General features: G+C 35.3%; 1 protein-coding gene across 8 annotated transcripts in view; it reads right to left on the reverse strand.

Moving 5' to 3' along the window:
- Positions 1 to 19227, reverse strand: part of DGKH (diacylglycerol kinase eta) — a 243015-nt gene that overhangs the window by 68143 nt on the left and 155645 nt on the right. For 7 of the 8 annotated variants that reach the window (XM_043998633.1, XM_043998637.1, XM_043998632.1 and 4 more), the window contains exons 7-12: positions 17339 to 17445; positions 15818 to 15943; positions 14018 to 14120; positions 11959 to 12121; positions 3950 to 4058; positions 3659 to 3798 (exon numbers count right to left, since the gene is read on the reverse strand). In XM_043998633.1, coding sequence (XP_043854568.1) covers positions 3659 to 3798; positions 3950 to 4058; positions 11959 to 12121; positions 14018 to 14120; positions 15818 to 15943; positions 17339 to 17445 — 748 coding nt within the window. The remainder of the gene's footprint in view (positions 1 to 3658; positions 3799 to 3949; positions 4059 to 11958; positions 12122 to 14017; positions 14121 to 15817; positions 15944 to 17338; positions 17446 to 19227) is intronic. The other variant, XM_043998638.1, reaches the window with a different exon arrangement.

The raw sequence follows: 19227 nt of genomic DNA on the forward strand, positions 1-19227 counted from the left end.
CCTGACTCCAGGGCCGGTGCTCTATGCACTACGCCACAGAGCTGCCCCTTCAGTCATCTTTTGTTACTGGAGGCAATTGTGTTTGAAGGCGTATAGTTAAAACTTTGGGTATCCAGAAAGAAAGAACAGAATAAACCCAGCTCCTATTTTTAAAAAGTTTCAAAATCTATAATTGTGTTGATATACCAATTTGTCAAATAAAAATTTTAACAACCCATGAAAAGTAACAAATTAGTCCTATAATACATGCTTATTAGAAAAGTCTTACTGTGACTGAATCTAGAGGGAGAAAATATATAAGAATAAATTCTAAGTTCCATATATCAAGCAAATCGATATATTGTTTTCTGGCCTTATTCAGACTGATGGAGGTAAGCCTTGGTATGATTAATTTAAATTTTCTTCAGTACAAGTGATTTGGGTATTTGCTTTCCTGTTGCAGATTACAATTTCTTTTTCCTTAATGAGATGCTGTGTCTGAAAAAGTTATTTAGCTTGTGGCCACCCACTAATCAGTCTCCTTGAATTTATCTAGATTGGTTCTTGAATGACAAACAATCCATCAGATGCTCAAAAAACCCTTCCAGGATCTAAAATCCTCTCCTTTCCTCCTTTTCTTCGGGATCTTAGATAGGGCATGATTTCATTAGATTACCCACTATCCCCTCAGATCACAAAGGTGCTCTCCAGACAAATATGAAGTGTAGTCTCCAGATGCAATAGGAATAGGTAGATGGTTAAAAATCAGGAAGTATAGTTGCCATTTTATCCCCAACTCCAATCCAGACCCCCTTAGCCAACTCCTTCACCCTCTGCCTTCTTGGGTCATCATTTCTGGGGTGGAAGCAACAGATAGAACTGCTATCAAATGAACAACACTGAAGACTCAAAAGAGCCAATCAAAGAGAAAAGATTCTAGACCATGTCTTCACCTAGAGAAAGCAGTAGAAGCCTGGAAGAAAGCAAGGTAGAAGAGTATGAATACACCATAAGCAAGTGGCACTAACAGTTTGCTCAAGAGATGGAATGATAGATTATGGAAATAAAGTGACAAGAACATTTCAAAGAAGATTCAACAGAGCTTGAGTATAAGGAGAAAGTGCGCTGAAGAAAGGGTTTTTGTACATACTGAAATTTCACCGTAAAGGAAAAATTTTAAATCCTTGTATGCAGCTCCCCGCCACCCCAAACACACAGTTTCAATATGAAAAAAGAGAAAGAAGAGAGATGAAAAACAGGACGAGAGAGATAGGAGGGTAGGGGACTGCTTTAAGTTTTTGAGTTCCTAGGGGATAGGAAATCTCCACAAATGGTTAAATTTAGTTGGTGAGGATAGTCAGCTTCAGGGTGGCTTCAGACTGGATCAACTGCAGTGAAAAATCTATCTCTCTGTCTTCTTTTCTTTGGTTCTTTGCTCCAGTCCCAGAAGATGAGGTGGTCCTTCTATTGCCCAAGTCCATTCCACCTATGCTTTTGGATCCCATTCTCTCATCTTCTCTGGGATGTTGTCCCATAACACCTCTCTCTCTCTCTCTCTCTCTCTCTCTCTCTCTCTCTCTCTCTCTCTCTCTCTCTCCCCCTCCCTCCCTTCCTCCCCCCACTTTGATCTCTAATCTCTCCCTCTCACCATGCTATCTCCTCAAGTGATTAAATGGAAACCTATAACCTGTCTACAATGGTTATGGGGCTCCTTATTGGGTTTTGAACAAAAATATCAAATTCCTTAGTCTAGCCTTTAGGCTAGCCTCTACAACCTGATGCCAACATACTGCTTCTTGCCTTATTTCACAGTGTTTGTTGTGAGACATACTATGGAAGAGCACCACTTACTATGCTCTTATCCAATCCCATACTGTGCCATTTCCAAACATTTTACATAGGCTATCTCTTATGTCCAAAATGCACTTTCTCCTCATCCCTACTTGCTGAAATAATTTTCTCCCTTCAAAATCCAGCTCCAGCTCAGGGAGGTACTTCCTCTACAATTTGTCAATTCTTCTCCATTCCTTGGCTCTCATCTTAACACTCAAATCTCCTCAAAGCAAATGGTTTGAATCTTTCCTTTGCCCCATCACATTTCACATATTTTATTGTATGATCATTTATTATGTGAGCCCAGGTAAATTATTAACTCCTCTATATCTTAGTGTCCTTATAGATAAAATGAGGATAATAGTATTTGTGCAATTCACTTTGAAGAGTCATTATAAGGAAAGTGCTTTGAAAACCTTAAGGTACTATATAAATATGAGTTATGAACAAATGAGATAAGGTATGTAAAGTACTTTGCAAACCTTAAAGCTCTATATAGTGATGAGGTATTGTTATTACACTAATTCGTGTACACATCATATCCACTGTCTAGTTTTTAAGTTCCCTAAAGACTATATTTGTTTTTTTATCTTTGCAAAACTCTGCATCTATACACAAATTTTCAGTTTCCTCACCTGTAAAAGGAGGGGGTTGGATTAGATGATCTTTGAGGGATCTTCTCTATTTGATAATCACTCTATGATCCCTTAATAAATGCTTAATGAATCGATATAACTGAGGATCCAGTACCAACCATAAGTTTTATATTTTCAGAAACCTAATTTTATTATTTTCATTAAGAGTTATCAGAGACAGTATGACATAGTGAAAAGGACTTGAAGTTAGGAAAAACTGGGTTCAAATCCCATCTTGGAAGGCCAAATCACTTAATGTTTTTGTTACCTCAGTTTCCTCATCTAAAAATGAAGAGATTATACTCACTAACCTCTAAGGTTCTGTTCAGCTTTAAACCTATGGATTTGTGCTGCCCATAATCATAAATATCCTGATTCATAAGCCAATTTAAGCACAAAGCAAAGACCCCAGATTAGTAAAGCCTGTGATAAAATAATGGAATTTGGCAGATGCTCAGGGCCCCCCCCCCCATTGATTTAGTATTGTTTGAATTGGGTGAGAATGAGAAACTAAGTACCTACTTAAGGATGATTGGATGGAGGCCACACCTGGCCGGCCCTGAGTGACATGTTGGTGTACTACTGATGTCAGCAAGAGACTACTCTCAACCAACCAGCTTGAAGGACCTCCCCTTTGGGGGGAGGGAGAGAGAAACTAGGGAGTGGATGCTCACTCATAGAACTCTTTTTTTGGTGAGGAGGAATGAGCATGGCAACAGATGGAGAAGGGGGTTATGGGGGGCCCTCTTAGTCGTTCAGACACTGGCATGGTGGTGAGAGATTTCACGTCGGCTGCTAGGAAAGGAAATTGCTTTCTTTCTCTCTGGCTATACCGAATTAAATCTGAGCTAGCATTTCCATGCTATAAGGAATCTATTCTCAATCTCTCCATTAACTTATAATATATATTTTAATAAATCTTTAAAAGCCTAAACTCTTGTTGAATTTATCAGTGATTTTAGCCAGCTTCCCCCCAAGACTGGGGTGGGGCACAGATTAGAACCCACAATTTAGATTTTAAACAACACAAGCCAAAGAGCTACATTTGGTATTGGCATAGAATTCCTTCAATTAAAGCAAGGAGTTCAACAGATCATTTTCCTCATTTGATTTCTTTTATTTTTTTCCATTAAAAACAAAAATCAAAACTTTAAAAGAAATGTTTTGAAAGTGCCCCTTTCAACCTTATACCAAAAAGTATTCCCCTTTACCTGTCAAGCATTTTTGTACTGGCTCGTTCCAATTTCTCCAAAATCTGTGGTAGCTGGGTGTCATCATCACATGAACCACCCCAGCCAAGAACCCGAGCGAGGTCATTTCCTGTACCTAAGGGTAAGACTCCCAGCTGACACTGAAATAAAACACATTTGGGAGAACTTTAATTTAAAGAGCCTAAGAGTAGAAAACCCTTCATTTCTCCAGATGCTGATTGTTTAACTACGTAACACAGCAAGTGACAGAAAATTAATAATAAAGGGCAAAAGACAGGCACACATACTTGCCTGTTTGTGCAAGCTGAGTTTATCAATTTCTGACAAAACCCAACCAACGCTTCCATCTCCTCCACACACAAGAATCCGGAAGTTGTCAAATTTCTGAAATAATCGTAAGCTGAAGGAAGAAATTGTGTCATTTTAGTAATTCAACTAGTTCAGTGAATAGTCTAACATTTCCCCATGAGTACTGCTTTCATTAGTATAAACACAATTATTTCAGATTAATTACAGATATTTTTCTGGGTAATCATATGGATAGTTCTAATGCAGTTTTGTATACCCTATACCTTTCTTTTTTTTTTAATTAAGCATACATATTTACTTAATCTATACAGAATTGAGTAGATAAAATCAGATTCACATTAGTGAAAAATCTCTACAAAATGTCTTTGAAAAGCAAAACAAGACTGCCTGTTCATTAAGCAATTCTTTTCCTCATGAAAGCAGATATGGGTTGTAAAAATAAAGCAGTGTTTAGCACAAACTAGATTTCTGCATCACTTTTTTTTTCACAGTTATTTCCATCTACAGTCTGAAAGAGGTAGATTTTCTGCAACACCTGAGAATTGAACTGTAACAACCAGGTGTAAGTGTAGTAAAAGGACAGTTTGCATACACACACACACACACACACACAAAATGCTGCTCTCTAAAATCAGAAAACATACTTCTGTGGTCTAGTGATGAAATGGTCTCTTTTCCACAGCCCAAGTATCAGAGTCCATTATCATTATAGACTACCATACCTTTATTCAATGCACCCTATATCTTTCTTAGAAAATAATTTTTTAAGAAAGGAAAATATAAATAAAAAGTAAGGTGAGAGATGAAATTGGGAGGGAGGGAAAGAAAAATGAGTAATTATATAAAGGAAAAGGATACCAGGATAGAATATAAAAAGAAAGCAATTAGAAATAACATTTTCATATTTCAGAAACAAAATAGTATTTTGGTTATTAATACAATATTTTAGACCACAGGTTCTTAACCTAGAGTTAGTTAAGTTTTTAAAAATATATATCATGATAATTGATTTTCCTTATAATTTTTTCTTGTAATCCCATGTTTGCTTACATATGTATATACATATATACACAATACATATTACATACACACACACACATACACACATACATAAACATTTTTCTGAGAAGTGGTCCATAGGCTTCACCAGACTGACTGCCAAAGGGGTCCATGGCACCAAAAAGGTTGAGAGCCCATGGTGTCAAATGCCACCCAAGGCAACTATTGTTGGCATTAGTCTACTATTTCTACCATACACATTGTTTTCTATTCTCTTCCCCCCCCTCTTTTTAATTCCATTCTTACTCATTGTTTTACTTTTCCATTTCTAGTATATTTAACACTATGGATAGATCTCTTGGTGCCACTGGTTTCCCTTGTTAAGTTGGTAAACTTCCTAGAGAAATTATTGCACAAAATCATTAATGGAGAACCAGTTTTTGAATTGAGGGATGAGTTCATCACAGTGCCACAAAACATCAACATCCATGTAAAGAATTGGTTAAAGTAGGACAGGAAGCAGCAAGACCAGTTTGGGGCTATTACAAGAGCCTAATAAGAAGAGTCTAAAGTACAAAAGGTGCAATGATTTAGGTTAATCAATAGCATTCATGGCCACTGCTAACCATAGCTGGAAGTACCTAGAATATACAGATTCATGTTTCAAATAACATGTCATTATTTAATATTACTTTGGTGGGGGGGGGCAATGAGGGTTAAGTGACTTGCCCAGGGTCACACGGCTAGTAAGTGTCAAGTGTCTGAGGCCGGATTTGAACTCAAGTCCTCCTGAATACAGGTTTGGTGCTTTATCCACTGTGCCACCCAGCTGCCCCCCTAATATTACTTCTGAAAAAAAAGTATACACATAAGTGTTTTTACTTCCTGGGACTTCTGTATTTTTTTGTAATGAAAACACTACATGTGCAAATGTATATATGAAATCTTGACAATTTAAGTAATAAAACACATTAAGTACATAACTTAGGAAAAAAATGGATGATGGAAGAATTATTTTGACCACCCCAGAGAAAAGGAATAAATATACAATTGCAACACATGGGTGATAGTAAATCAAGTATTCTTACTATTGGTATAATGGCAGACTTTTAAAAGTTATCAGAAGAAGTTATGCTGGAAACAATGTATAGGAACAACAAAATTAAATAATGAAGAAAAACAAAGTATGTAGTCTTAGCTCAAAATGTACAGAATACTTTATTTTAATTATATTGAAAGAATGTGATTACTGAATAGCTAAGTAATCTATTACTCAGGTGTCCCAAGGTGCTGTTGTAGTAAGATAACACTTTACAAAGTTAGCATGGTTTTAAATAGCTTTTAGCTTCACTTAGGAAATGTTTATTCAAAGAGTATGCTTGTACTTGCCTCAATGGAACAATGGGTTCAGAGTAATTTGGAATATTAAGATTCACCTTGTTTTGGAGGTATATTGAACAAAACAAAAAACACATCTAGTTCTAGAAGAGGTATGAAAATGATTTTATATCATTAGACCATGCAAAAGTATTGACAGTTTGAAAACATAGGAAATATTACTCTAAAAAATTGGAAATTAAGAAAATCACAAAGAAATCAAAATATATTTGAATGAAGTTTAATTATTACTTTCATCACAAACATCTCATCAGAACTAATGACTATTCTTGAAACTGCTTTAAATTATTTTGGACAAAATTCAATAAAAACACAATGCCAATAAAAAAAAACAATTTGAAATATTGCTTTCAAAATAAAAGAGAAGAAGAAAAATACTGCATAAAAACTGAAGAGTTTTTTTTAAAGCATTTTTGGTTAACTAATATAGCTTCCTTTTGGGGGAAGAATATTACCCCCCAAAAAATTGGTATTTAGTTAAGAAAAACTATTACATTAATACTTTTTTTGGAGGGGCAATGAGGGTTAAGTGACTTGCCCAGAGTTACACAGCTAGTAAATATCAAATGTCTGAGGTCGTATTTGAACTCAGGTCCTCCTGAATCCAGGGCCAGTGCTTTATCCATTGTGCCACCTAGCTGCCCCTACATTAATACTTTTTAATATAAAGTCCAATCTAAAGTCTAAGCCAGGCAAATTCTATAATGTTACCAAATAAATTTAACAGAGATAGGAACTGACCTGTGATTTCATGATTATAAGAATTACCAGATGAGGAAATTTCCTCTGGTGATACAGGTAGGTGTCTTCTTTAAAACTACAAGTCTTAAGAAAATTTGCCTAGAGAACTTACAGTTTAAGTGACTTGCTCTGGGTCACATTGCCAGTGTGTGTCACTGGCAGAACCTGAATCCAGGTCTTCCTGGCTTTGAGACTGGCTCTCTACCCACTATGCCATGCTGCTTCTCATAGTGAGAAAAAAAAGGTAACAAAATATATTTGAAAAGATTTTAAAAAGTGACAAAGCAATTTACAAACATATAAACATAGTGTATATAGAACCATACACATATACATATTATTAATAATTCTAATTCCTAACCATTTCTATCATTTGCAGGGTTTAGAACAGTAATTCATGTGCAGTAAACACTGAATAAGAAGTTTTTTTGTTGTGTTTTGTTTTGTTTTGTTTTTTGTGGAGCAATTAGGGTTAAATGACTTGCCCAGAGTCACACAGTTGTAAGTGTCAAGTGTCTGAGGCCAGATTTGAACTCAGGTACTCCTGAATCCAGGGCTGGTGCTTTATCCACTGTGCCACCTAGCTGCCCCCCCCCTTTTTTGGTGGAACACTGAATAAGTTTTGAAAGATCCTACTGTGATACACAAGTGAGCCTTAATTAAATGCTTTCATTTGATGGGCAACTTTATTTTGAGAAAAGAAATAAAAGATGCTATTCTGAGAGGTATAGTAGAGCTGAAGTAAGGTAAATATTTTGTTCATTTTAAAAAAAAGAAAAAAGAGTTTGCAGACTTCAGATTGGAAAGTATGACTTTAACTCCTGCAAAACTCTAGAAAATAATATTAGGGATAGTTGGAAAAGGAAGAGTACATAATCAGTGTGACTTCATAGAGATTGGGTCGTTCTAGGCTCCTCCAATGCCAATTTCTGACAGGAGTTTGTTACAATAGAAAGAGTTTTCCAGCTTGGTAGACTAGGGAAATGTTGGAACTATAGTTTACCTAGATTTTAGCAAAGTATTTGACAAATCTCATCATGCTCATGCTATCTTGTAGAAAGGATTGAAGACCATAGGCTAAGTGGTAGTATAATGAATTAGTAGACTAGTTATCATTAATTATTCTGTGAAGATAAGACTAGGAAGGGGTACAAATAGCAAATTTAGGCATCATATAAGGAAAAAACTTCCTGACCATTATAGTTATCCAAAAGTGGAATGGGCTACTTCAAGAGGCAGTAGAATTCCTCTTGCAAATATACTTGACGCAGATCAGCACAATACAAGGTCTTCAAGCAAAGACTGAATGATCACTTGTGAGATTCCTCAGATTGACCATGTGGTTTTTTCTAACCTCAAGACCCTGTCACTCTGTGACCTCAATGCAAAGATGCATCTGAGTTGGAAGGAACAAAAAGGGCATAAATATTTATAAGTGAAATTAGTGTTCAAGGAAGTAAGAGTAATGCAGTTGTTTAGGGAATTCACTGAGCAATACAGACAGGTACTAAGCCAATTTCACTATATACTTTTGTAAATATACCATGAACGTCTGGTAAAAGCCTCTTCTATCCCTGGAAGCTCTCTTAAGTAGAAATTGTCCATTGTTCCACGTTACATGAATTTCATTAAGAGAAACATGGATGAAAACATGGTAAGATAATGCTATTTGTTTGCCTTCTTAATTTAAAACCATAGGTCTCATTTAATAATTCAGAGATGAAAAGAACTAATGAACTAATCAGACATATATCAATTATTATAGAACTCAAAATTTCACACTTTTAAGATTATAGTTGCTACATATTTATAAATATTATATTTTCATAGAGGATGGGCAAGATAATAGATTGGGAATAGATCCTTACTCTACTTTTGATAACACTGTTGTCTCATTAGGTATTGACCTGAGTCATCAGAGTTCTTCAATGTGGGGAAAAATAGGTGAGATCACCAGGAACAAAATAATAATTTGATGAATGTTCGTATCTTTCCACTAAATGTTTTATATCACTTTAATCAAGTAGGTGGACCATTATATTAACTAATTCTAATTCAAGTACCCTACTCACACTACTCCATACTACTTTACACTTAAATAAATATGAATACTTTCTCCCAAGGTACACCATACAACTCCTCTACACCTCATCTAATAGGGACTTTTGCCCATGACCTCTGATAAATCTGCCATAAGAGGTCTTGTAATTTGATGTGCTGGAGAATTTTCTTTCCAATGTTCAGGAGACCTTTGTACAGCTCTCTTGACATTACTTAGGGATTACTGCAGCATTGGGGCTGTCTGTTATTCTTCATTCTCTCAATATGACAGGCCCATTACTTGTTCTAGTCATAAATCTCTTTAATGAGATCTACCACACCTCATTTTGTGATCAGTTCACCGCTGGTAGAATTCTACTGCCACTTAAAACTCTGTCCTTCACTATTATCTTTTGGGTTTGGCAGCTGTTAGGTACAGTGGATGGAGTTCTGTTCTTAGAGTCAAGAAGACGCAAGTTCAAATCTGGCTTTAGACACTTACTAGCTGTGTGACCCAGAGTAAATCACAACATCTGTTTCCTCTGGTTACCTCAACTGTAAAATTGGGAGCTTCCAGGGTTATTATGAGGATCAAATGAGATAATAGTTGTAAAGCATTTAACACAGTTTCTGGTACATAGTAGGTGCTTAATAAATGCTTGTCCCCTAGGCTCCACCCTACTCCCATTTTGGGTTACTGATAATTTTGATTTTTTAGAGGGCTGTAGTAGTCCATAATTTGCAGCCACACAACATCATTGGAAGAATAATGGTGCTTTAAAAATGTGTTTCTGTCTCAGGGAAAATTTTAGGGCCCCTGTAATAATATCAATAATAATAACATCTATGATTTTTTTTTCTGGAGCACTATACAAGTTCCTAAATGGTATCCAGGCTGCTCTTTCCTCCTATTCAGTTCTAGGCTGGCTGAGTTCACTGTCCATCTGCAGCATATATCTAATACATATGTATTTATTGATGGACCAGTGGTCCATCTGATTGTATAGAATAAGCTGGACAATTGGCATTTTTCATCCACGAAGGTTTTTTTTTGTGGATAATAAAGCCAGAACGGTTAAAGATCTCATTGAGGAAGCTCTGAAATGTTCCAAGGCTTGATGCAAATCAGTGTGATAATAACATTTTCAAAGAGGAGTTTGTAGATGACTGAACTCTAAAAGAGGGAATTCCTCTTTAATGTGGACTCTTGATTTAGAAATCCTCAGTGACGGTGCCAAACAACTTTGGTATGCAGGTATCGCCATGTTTTATAAGACAGTCATTGCACAAAGTTATCACTATTATTCTAGGAAACTTTTATGATCTTACCTTATGCAAGAGAAACTCCTGATTGGAGGTAAGCTTTTAAGGTGGCATTTTCTCTACCAAATAAAACATGCTTTTTTGTAGCTAACAAACAGTGAATGTAACAACCTCTTATATCATTTTTACATTTTAGTCAAATATGTGAGCATTATTCTATATACTAACATCTGTAAAAGCCATGTTTACTTCTCACATCTTCACTAAGGATGCACTCAACAGAATCTGTAGCTTCATTCCAGGCTCAGCCCCTCTGCCTATGGAAATATCTTATTTAATCCTATAGCTGTTAGTATTTCCTCTCCTTCTTTACATTAATTTGTATTTATTTCTATGTGTATATTGTGCTGGCTCTCCCCAATAGAATGTAAATTTCCTTTGGGTATATGAGCTTCTTTACTTTTTATCTTGGTAGCCTCAACAATGTTTCACCTACAAAAGACACTTAATATGTTGACTGAATTGAATGGAAATATGTGTAAAACAATTTCATTGAGCCTTGGTAGTGATGAGAAGGCAGGTGCACCTTAAAGAGGACCCACTATGCCACAACATTTTTTATTCTTGGCTTTGGCTGCAGGATAAAATCAACTCTGCCACTTCCTATGTTTGCCTCTCTAAGTAGAACATGGAAGTCATCCTTCCATTTAATGGTGAGAATTATCAATATTGATAAGATTACATTCTTCTAGTAATATGTCAACTCAGCAGTCATTAAGTGACCTCTGTGACCTTGGAACTCCCATTTACAGTAACAACATAAAAGCTAATGTTTCTAGGTGGTCTATAAATGGATTCTTAGTATGTTCTATGCCCTTTTCTGAAAGCTGCTACTACCACTGTGGAAGTAGAATAAACCGTTTTGTGATTTTCTTTGTTTCATGGGTTATGATGACCAAAAACTAATCACTTGGTAGCCAGACCCTCCACACTTAGCTACACTGATCTTCAAAAAATAGATACTCTATTGTCAGAACTCTACTCAAAAGTCTTTTCATCACGGTAGAAGTTACCAGAGCTTGGCTTTTACTGATAGCTTTTGGGAGCACAGGGTTACCTTGACAACACAACATTGATGTACTAGAATAGATCTTTTGTGAAAATATAATTAACAATCAAGGCAATTTATAATAGTACACTATACACAATTTACATAATTAGAATAAAATTAATGTTTTCTAGAGCTAAGCAAACTGACATAGCATTGCCGCATATAATTGCGAAATGGAACTCTTTGAGAGTTAGCCAAATTCTGAGAAATTCAAAAACTTAAAATTTAATTAAGCTATATAAATTTCCAAAATAGAAATAAAACATCTATAATTTAATTATTTTCTTTAAAATAAACAAAATCAAACTAATATTATATAGCTGTTTTTATATGCACCAATAATAGTGATGGCAAATACAGCTGGGGAGGCAAATTACATTTCATAGTTTATACTAGGTTTTATTTCAAGAAGATGTCTCAATAATGCAGAATGTATTACCCCAAGTGAGGTCCTCCATTTATTAAATCAAACACCTGAGCAGGATTTAACAACTGTTTAAATCGACGGAGAAACTTTACTCCCTGATTATCTCCACTTTTAGAGTTGACAAATACCAAAAGAGGGCTAGCACGACATGGTGGAGCTGTTGCTTTCCAAAATCCTGCAAAAACATATACACCAAAATCAGTAAAGATGGTTTTCTTGTTTAAATGACAGAAAAGCAGAAAAAGGAGAAATGTTAACATTCATAAAAATGCTATTAGCTGAATATTATCTATACTATTTGAATACTCAAAATAATTAAGCCACACATAAGCAAGGTGTTCCTTAGTTCAATCTTAAAAGGTGCTTAGTGACTATTATTTGCATATTATTAACATCAGAACATTTTTTATATTCTAATGTTCAGCAGCAAAAGATTTCATACTAAAATACTAAAGATAGAAATCAGTAATAGCTACCATTTCCTGATGGTTTCATATAGAAACCAATTAAACACATTTTAGACACACTAAGTGGCCCCTTCTAGGAACACAGACTTTATTATTATTATTATTACTATTATTATTTTGGTGGAGCAATGGGGGTTAAGTGACTTGCCCAGGGTCACATAGCTATTAAGTGTCAGGTGTCTGAGGTCGGATTTGAACTCAGGTCCTCCTGACTCCATGGCTTGTGCTCTATCCACTGCACCACCGAGCTGCCCCCAGAACACTGACTTAAAAAAGAAAATTATAGTGTATAGATTGAAGTTTAGTTCACAGTAATTAATTTATTATTTAATAAAATATTTTTATCTCCTTTTCAACTCCCAGTCCTTGTCTAAATAACTATTCTTTAATTTGGAATGACCTCAACAGAACTTTGAGATGTTCTGGCTTAAGATTGCATATATTTAAATATTTTAAGTGGAATTATATTCTTTGAAAATGAGAAATCACTTTCATAAGTATAAAGCACCATAACAATGCCAGATAATAAGAATGATGATGATGATATAGTTAAAGTCTTATACTAATAATATAGGATTGAAGATAGATCGATAGATCGATACATGATAGATCAATAGATCGATAAATAAATGATAGGTAGATAGATAGATAGATAGATAGATAGATAGATAGATAGATAGATAGATAGATAGATAGATAGATAGATAGGTAGATAGATAGATAGAAAGAAATGGGCAACACGGTGGATTATAGAGAAAGCAAGCCTTAGAATTAGGAAGATTTAGATTCGATTCAAGTTCTGCTTCTGACACATACTGACCATGTGACTGAGTAAGTCCTATAACCTCACAGTACCCCCCACATCACTCACTGATTATCTGCACTGGTCTAAGGAGTTTCCTCAACCAGATGTACACTATACTATGAAATAACAGTGTCAGTCAAAAAATAAGACAAAACACAATCCTATAACAAGTTTAACCTTTAATGCAAGTGAATCCTTTGCCCTCTGTGTCATAAAAAATGAAGGTACTTAGGTCTATATTTTGTATTTAGAACCATACTGTGCGATCCTTAAAAGAAAATTATGATAGAAATTGCATAATACTTCATAATTTAAGTTTAAAAATTACCCAAGGGGCAGCTAGGTGTCGCAGTGGATAGAGCACCGGCCCTGGAGTCAGGAGGACCTGAGTTCAAATCCGGCCTCAGACACTTAACACTTACTAGCTGTGTGACCCTAGGCACATCACTTAACCCCAATTGCCTCACAAAAAAAAAAAAATTACCCAAAAGTCATCCAGTAGGGTTTTTTCATAGTTCTTTTCAGGCAATGATCAATAATGATCTTATTTTAATTATTAAAATGAATAGAATAACAAATGATACATATGAAAATTTCACAGAAAAAGGAACTGAACTTTAGAACTTTAATACTTCTATTAATTCACAATTTACTGATCATTTTCCTGCTTAAATGGTTTAAATGAAAGGACAGGGAAACTAATTTTGGAATAAATAATGGCCATTGTGTGGATTAAACAAAAATATGCATATGTACAATAAATACATGTCAAAAACAATCATAACATACTATTACGTACCATCAGAATCTATGCTGTTCAGTGCAATTGGGGGTATGATAGATACTTTACATTGGTCAAGTGGACATTTAGAAGGAAACAAATCTTTGCAGGCAGTGTGTACCTAATAACAAATGAAGTTTGATAAATACCAGTGAAAGATATTCAATTTCCTAACAACTAATAATATATACTACAAATAGTGAGCACATATCACAAACAATCTAACCATTTGTAATAAATTCTCAGTCAAAGACATCTTACTCAATATCAAATCATAGCCACTAAAACACAAATAATTTGGTAATTAGCATCCTTTTTCAGTCTTTGCTATACAATGAACCCCCTAAGACTTAACCTTAAAATTTCACTAGGACTTTGAGAACATCCTATAGATTCACTATATAATGCCAAGCCTGATGTTTAACCTGTAGGTCACAATTTTATGATCTGCAAAATAAATAGACTTAATGCACTAAATAAAATTCCCAAGAGAGAAACAAAAAAGGATTAGGGGATGGCTACTAACACTGAGAAGAAAACCAATATTTCACCAGATAAGGACAAAAAACTAACTCTAATCACTTAGACCCAGGTCTTAGATAATGGAAGTGCTAAATTACTTAATAAGACCTATGTGGTTTAAAAGAGTTTGTGTACAAGGTCTCCTGACATCAAGGGTGTGTGAGTGTGTGTGCATGTGTGTCCATCTAAGAGCAGTGGCCTTTAAAAATACTGTCTTAATACGTTTTACTTTTCTATCCATCCTTTTTTTTTTAAATGCCCCCACCCTGCCCTCACTTTCAAATTGAATTCTCCCTTGTAACAAAGACAAAAAAGCAAAAACACTCAAAGCAGCCAATACTTCTAATAATATATATCACATTTGAGCCATATCCTTTTAAATTAACAATAGAGATGGGGGCTCCCCAACTCAAAGCTATATTTATGGTATAAAATAACTGGAATATTATACCACTTCATTCTAATAACAAACAATAACTGGTTACTGGAAGAAATTGATGTCCAAGGAAAAGAGAATTTTGAGGGAAATTGTGATAACAAAAATAAAAGTAATCCTGATTTTTACATATAGTTTTTACAGCTAGTTTAACATTAGACTTTGTATTTCAAAAGTATCACATTAATATCTAAAAAGAATGCTTGAAAACAGCAAATCAACACATCTAGCTATAGCAAAGGTCATGCTAAGATTCTTTGGAAACTCTCAATACAGCAAGGATATATGATTCCATGATTGGAGATAGTCCTGTTTCCAACAGAGATCATAAGTCCTTCATGCCTTTGTAGATTTTGTCAAGAATTGTTGTGGTAAAAAAATATATTCATCACTTGCTGGTTACAGGCTTCTGTTAATTTAGAATTGTTCTCTGACAACAAGTATAATCTGTCCTAATACTTTGTCTTTCCAGGATGAGTGCACCTAACATGACTTGTGCTCCCACTGGCACAGGTCTTTGAGAACCCAGGATTATCCTCATTGCATCATATGTTATCAGATCAGAACTGGAGTAGAGAAAAAAAAAACCCATAATGCAAAGTATAATCTATATGCATGTGAAACATAAGATCTATTATTATAGGGAGGCATATTTATCAAGGCCTTAGATGGTAAAGGACAAATCATGATTAAATGACATCTGTATGATGAGCTCAGAATGCCCTAGGTTCTCTGCCTTGCTTACAAACTTTAAGATATTAATGACAAAATGAGAAAATATCAAAACAAAACTCAATGAGAAATAAAAAAATGAAAAAAGATGTCAAGCAGCTTTATGTACTACAGCAAGAAATTCCTACCATAGCTTTACACCAAAGGCACTTCCAGTCTTGGAGACGCAGGACGCTGCCGCAGGTTTTATCACAGACTGCACATTTGGCACTGACGGGCAAGTTGCCTTCTAGCCATTGGTGAGGCATTGCTATCTGTGGGGCAAGGGAGAAGAGGGAAAATTGAATTAGAAAGCACAGAAACAGATAAAACCAACTCAAAATTTAATAATCACTCACATTAATCCTCTCTTTGAATTAATATTATAAGTAAAGGTATCTAGATTAAGAAGCATTGTTCAAGTCCATAGACTTTATAAATACTAGATTTGAACATGAGAAAGTTATCTTTACTTTGTCTGTCATGCACCAAACATTTCTAGCAAAAAATCTTTTTTTAATCCAGCCTTTTTATCCTCATCCATGTCCACACACATTGCAGCAAGCAATGTTATCTTTGAACATAAAGAGACACACATACACACGCACATATGTGCACCCAGTCAGCTTTTATGCCTGCCGAAAAAGAAGAAAGGATTTTACAGTCTTCTTCCATGTGGACAAGAAGAAGAGAGGGGTTCAGTCTTCTCTATCATGTAGGTGTTCTCCTACATTATTAGTGCTTATAAATAGAATCTTTTACTATGGACAAATGGTATACATAATTATAAAGTCTGGATTAGTGCACTCCTCCCAATACACACATGAAGAAAAATACCATTCTCTCACAGGAGTAGAATGAGTAGCATTGAAAATGAAAACATGAGATTTCTAAAATTCTCAGAAAAAAAAAGCTCAGTTCAAATGCAATTTGTGCAAATGCAAGAGTTACAAGAAAATGAATACAATTATCTTAAAATCCAGAGCATATGCTTTCTTGGTTAATCTGACTTTAAATTTAAAAAGTATTTTTAAAGTGGTCATTTCTCTTTATTAAATTCTAACAGATGATAACAGATAAATACAGGTAGCTGGTACACAGCTAGCCATTTAAGATTTGCAATGTACTTACATATTTTCACATTTGTTCTTGGGTTCAGTAAGAATGGCAGGAAATCAATAAATGTTTAATAATGCATGGTTCATAAACTAGTTGGCACATTTCTAAATAAGATGCAGCTGGGAGTAAGGAACAGCCTCTATAATGGATATGAATGATTCCTAGAAACACCCCCCCCCAAAAGCCCCACCCCTTTTCAGCACTGCCCAGGAGCCTGGTACACATTTCTTTCCTAACTTCTCTCAGAAACATTCCTTCAAGATCTCAAAGTGCTCAGAGAGAGAAGCAAAGAAGTTAAAAACGAAAACGGCTCCAATTTAATACTAGTAATAGCCTCATCCTGATTCTAGAACAAAATCTCTATTTGATTGAAAGCAGAGATGTTGTGCAATCAAAAGGATTCGTTTCCCAAGGAATTCAGATAATTAAGTGACTTTAATGAATCTAGTAATTATTTTCCCCCACTTAATTCTGAATTCTATTTACCCAATGCAAAAAACATGCAATTCTGTCTTTAGCAATCATTTAAAACAGGCAAAGTAGAAACTTACACCATCTTCATCCTCAATGATGTCTTTCCCAATAGAAGCTAGAGTAGTCCATTTGCAGTTATTTGTTGCCCTCACTGCACATCTTTTGTGAGCTTTGAACTTACACACTAAAAAAAGCATACATGTATACATGTCAAATATTCCTTTTTTTAAAAGTATCATATGCAAATTATTCCATGAAATTAATTTCAACAGGAACTACTAAAGAAAATAAAACCATATAATTCAAATACAAAACTTTAATTCTACCTTTGTCATTTTACATACATATAGATCATCACATTATATATGTAATCATGCTTATGCACTTAAAATTTATAGTTCCCATTCACATAGCACTTTACAAAATTCTACCTTGCACAAGGATGCTATGAAATGAGTAGTTCAATTATTATTATTCCCATTTTACGGAAGAAAAAACTGCGCTTCAAAAGTGGAATTATTTTTTTCAAGATCATATAGCTAGCAAGTATTGGAGCATAAATTTCTACTCAGGTCTTCTGGCTCCCATGTGTATGATGCTTTTGCTGCTTCAGCACATTACTTTTTTTTTCTTTTTTTCGGGGCAATGAAGGTTAAGTGACTTGCCCAAAGTCACACAGGTAGTAAGTATCAAGTGTCTGAGGTCGGATTTGAACTCAGGTCCTCCTGAATCCAGGGCTGGTGCTTTATCCACTGAGCCACCTAGCTGCCCCCATCATATTACTTTTTTAGGAAGCTTTACCAGAATATAAAAGTGCTATATTCCTTAACGGGGACATAGAAAAGAAATATACAGTAAATTCTCATCTTATCATTTTTCTCCCTGGCATACTTGTAAAAAATATTTCCTCAACTTTTCTTATGAATTTGTTTTTTGTTCTCTCTTACTCCTTTTTTTAAAAATAAATTCTGGTGTTCCTCCCTTCCTTGTAGAAGGAAAGAGGACTGCCTTCTTGGGGTTACAGGGACCAATAAGTCAGTTGTCAATCAATAAGCATTTATTAAGTGCCTACGCTATGTGCCAGGAACTGCACTGACTGCTGCGGATTTAAGAAAGGCAAAAGACAGTCCCTGCTCTTAAGCAGCTCTGTCTAATGGAAGAGACCACATACAAACAACTACTTAAAAAGAAACACACTATATTCAGTTTAAGTTGGAGATGATCAATGGAGGAATGGCATTAGTACTAAAGGGAATCAGATCCATTGGTTCAGACTAAGCAAGCAAGCCTCAGGAGTGCTGGAACAAGAGTGCCAACTATAGTCCATTCACATATGAAAGTGCAGTAAGGAAGTTATGGAATTTTAAAGGTGGGGAAGGGGAATAATTTATTATAAGTTGTTTGCGTGTGATCCTTCCCAGCAGACAGTAAACTCCTTAAAAGCAGGGACTGTCTTTTGCTTTATATCCCTAGCACTTAGAGCACAGTGCCTGGCACAGAATAAGAATTTAATAAACATTTAGATGGCATTTGAGCAAAGACTTGAAGGCAGTATACAAAGTAAGCAGAACGATGGGCTGGAGGCAGAAAGGAAAAGGACATTGCAGGTAGAAGAGCAAAAGCACAGCCAAGGGAAATTATGTGGCAGGTCCAAGAAACCACAAGGAGGTGAGTTTGCCCAAAGCAGTGTCTGAAGGAGAATAATGAAAGAGTGAGCTGGAAGGGTATGTTGGAAATGAATAAATGAGGGATGACTGAAAAACAAAACAACGGAAGCTTCTGGCTGGGAATGGGAGAGGGAAGGAAATAAGCATTTATTGAGAACCCATTCTGCTAAGTGCTTTACAAATATCTCATTTGATTCTCACAGCAACCCTAGGAAGTAGGTACTATTATTACTTGGATGTTACAGTTAAGAAAACTGAGGCAGACAGAGGTTATGTGGCTTGCCTGGGGTCACAAACCT

The sequence above is a fragment of the Dromiciops gliroides genome, chromosome 3, assembly GCF_019393635.1.
Source record: "Dromiciops gliroides isolate mDroGli1 chromosome 3, mDroGli1.pri, whole genome shotgun sequence".
Lineage (NCBI taxonomy): Eukaryota > Metazoa > Chordata > Mammalia > Microbiotheria > Microbiotheriidae > Dromiciops > Dromiciops gliroides.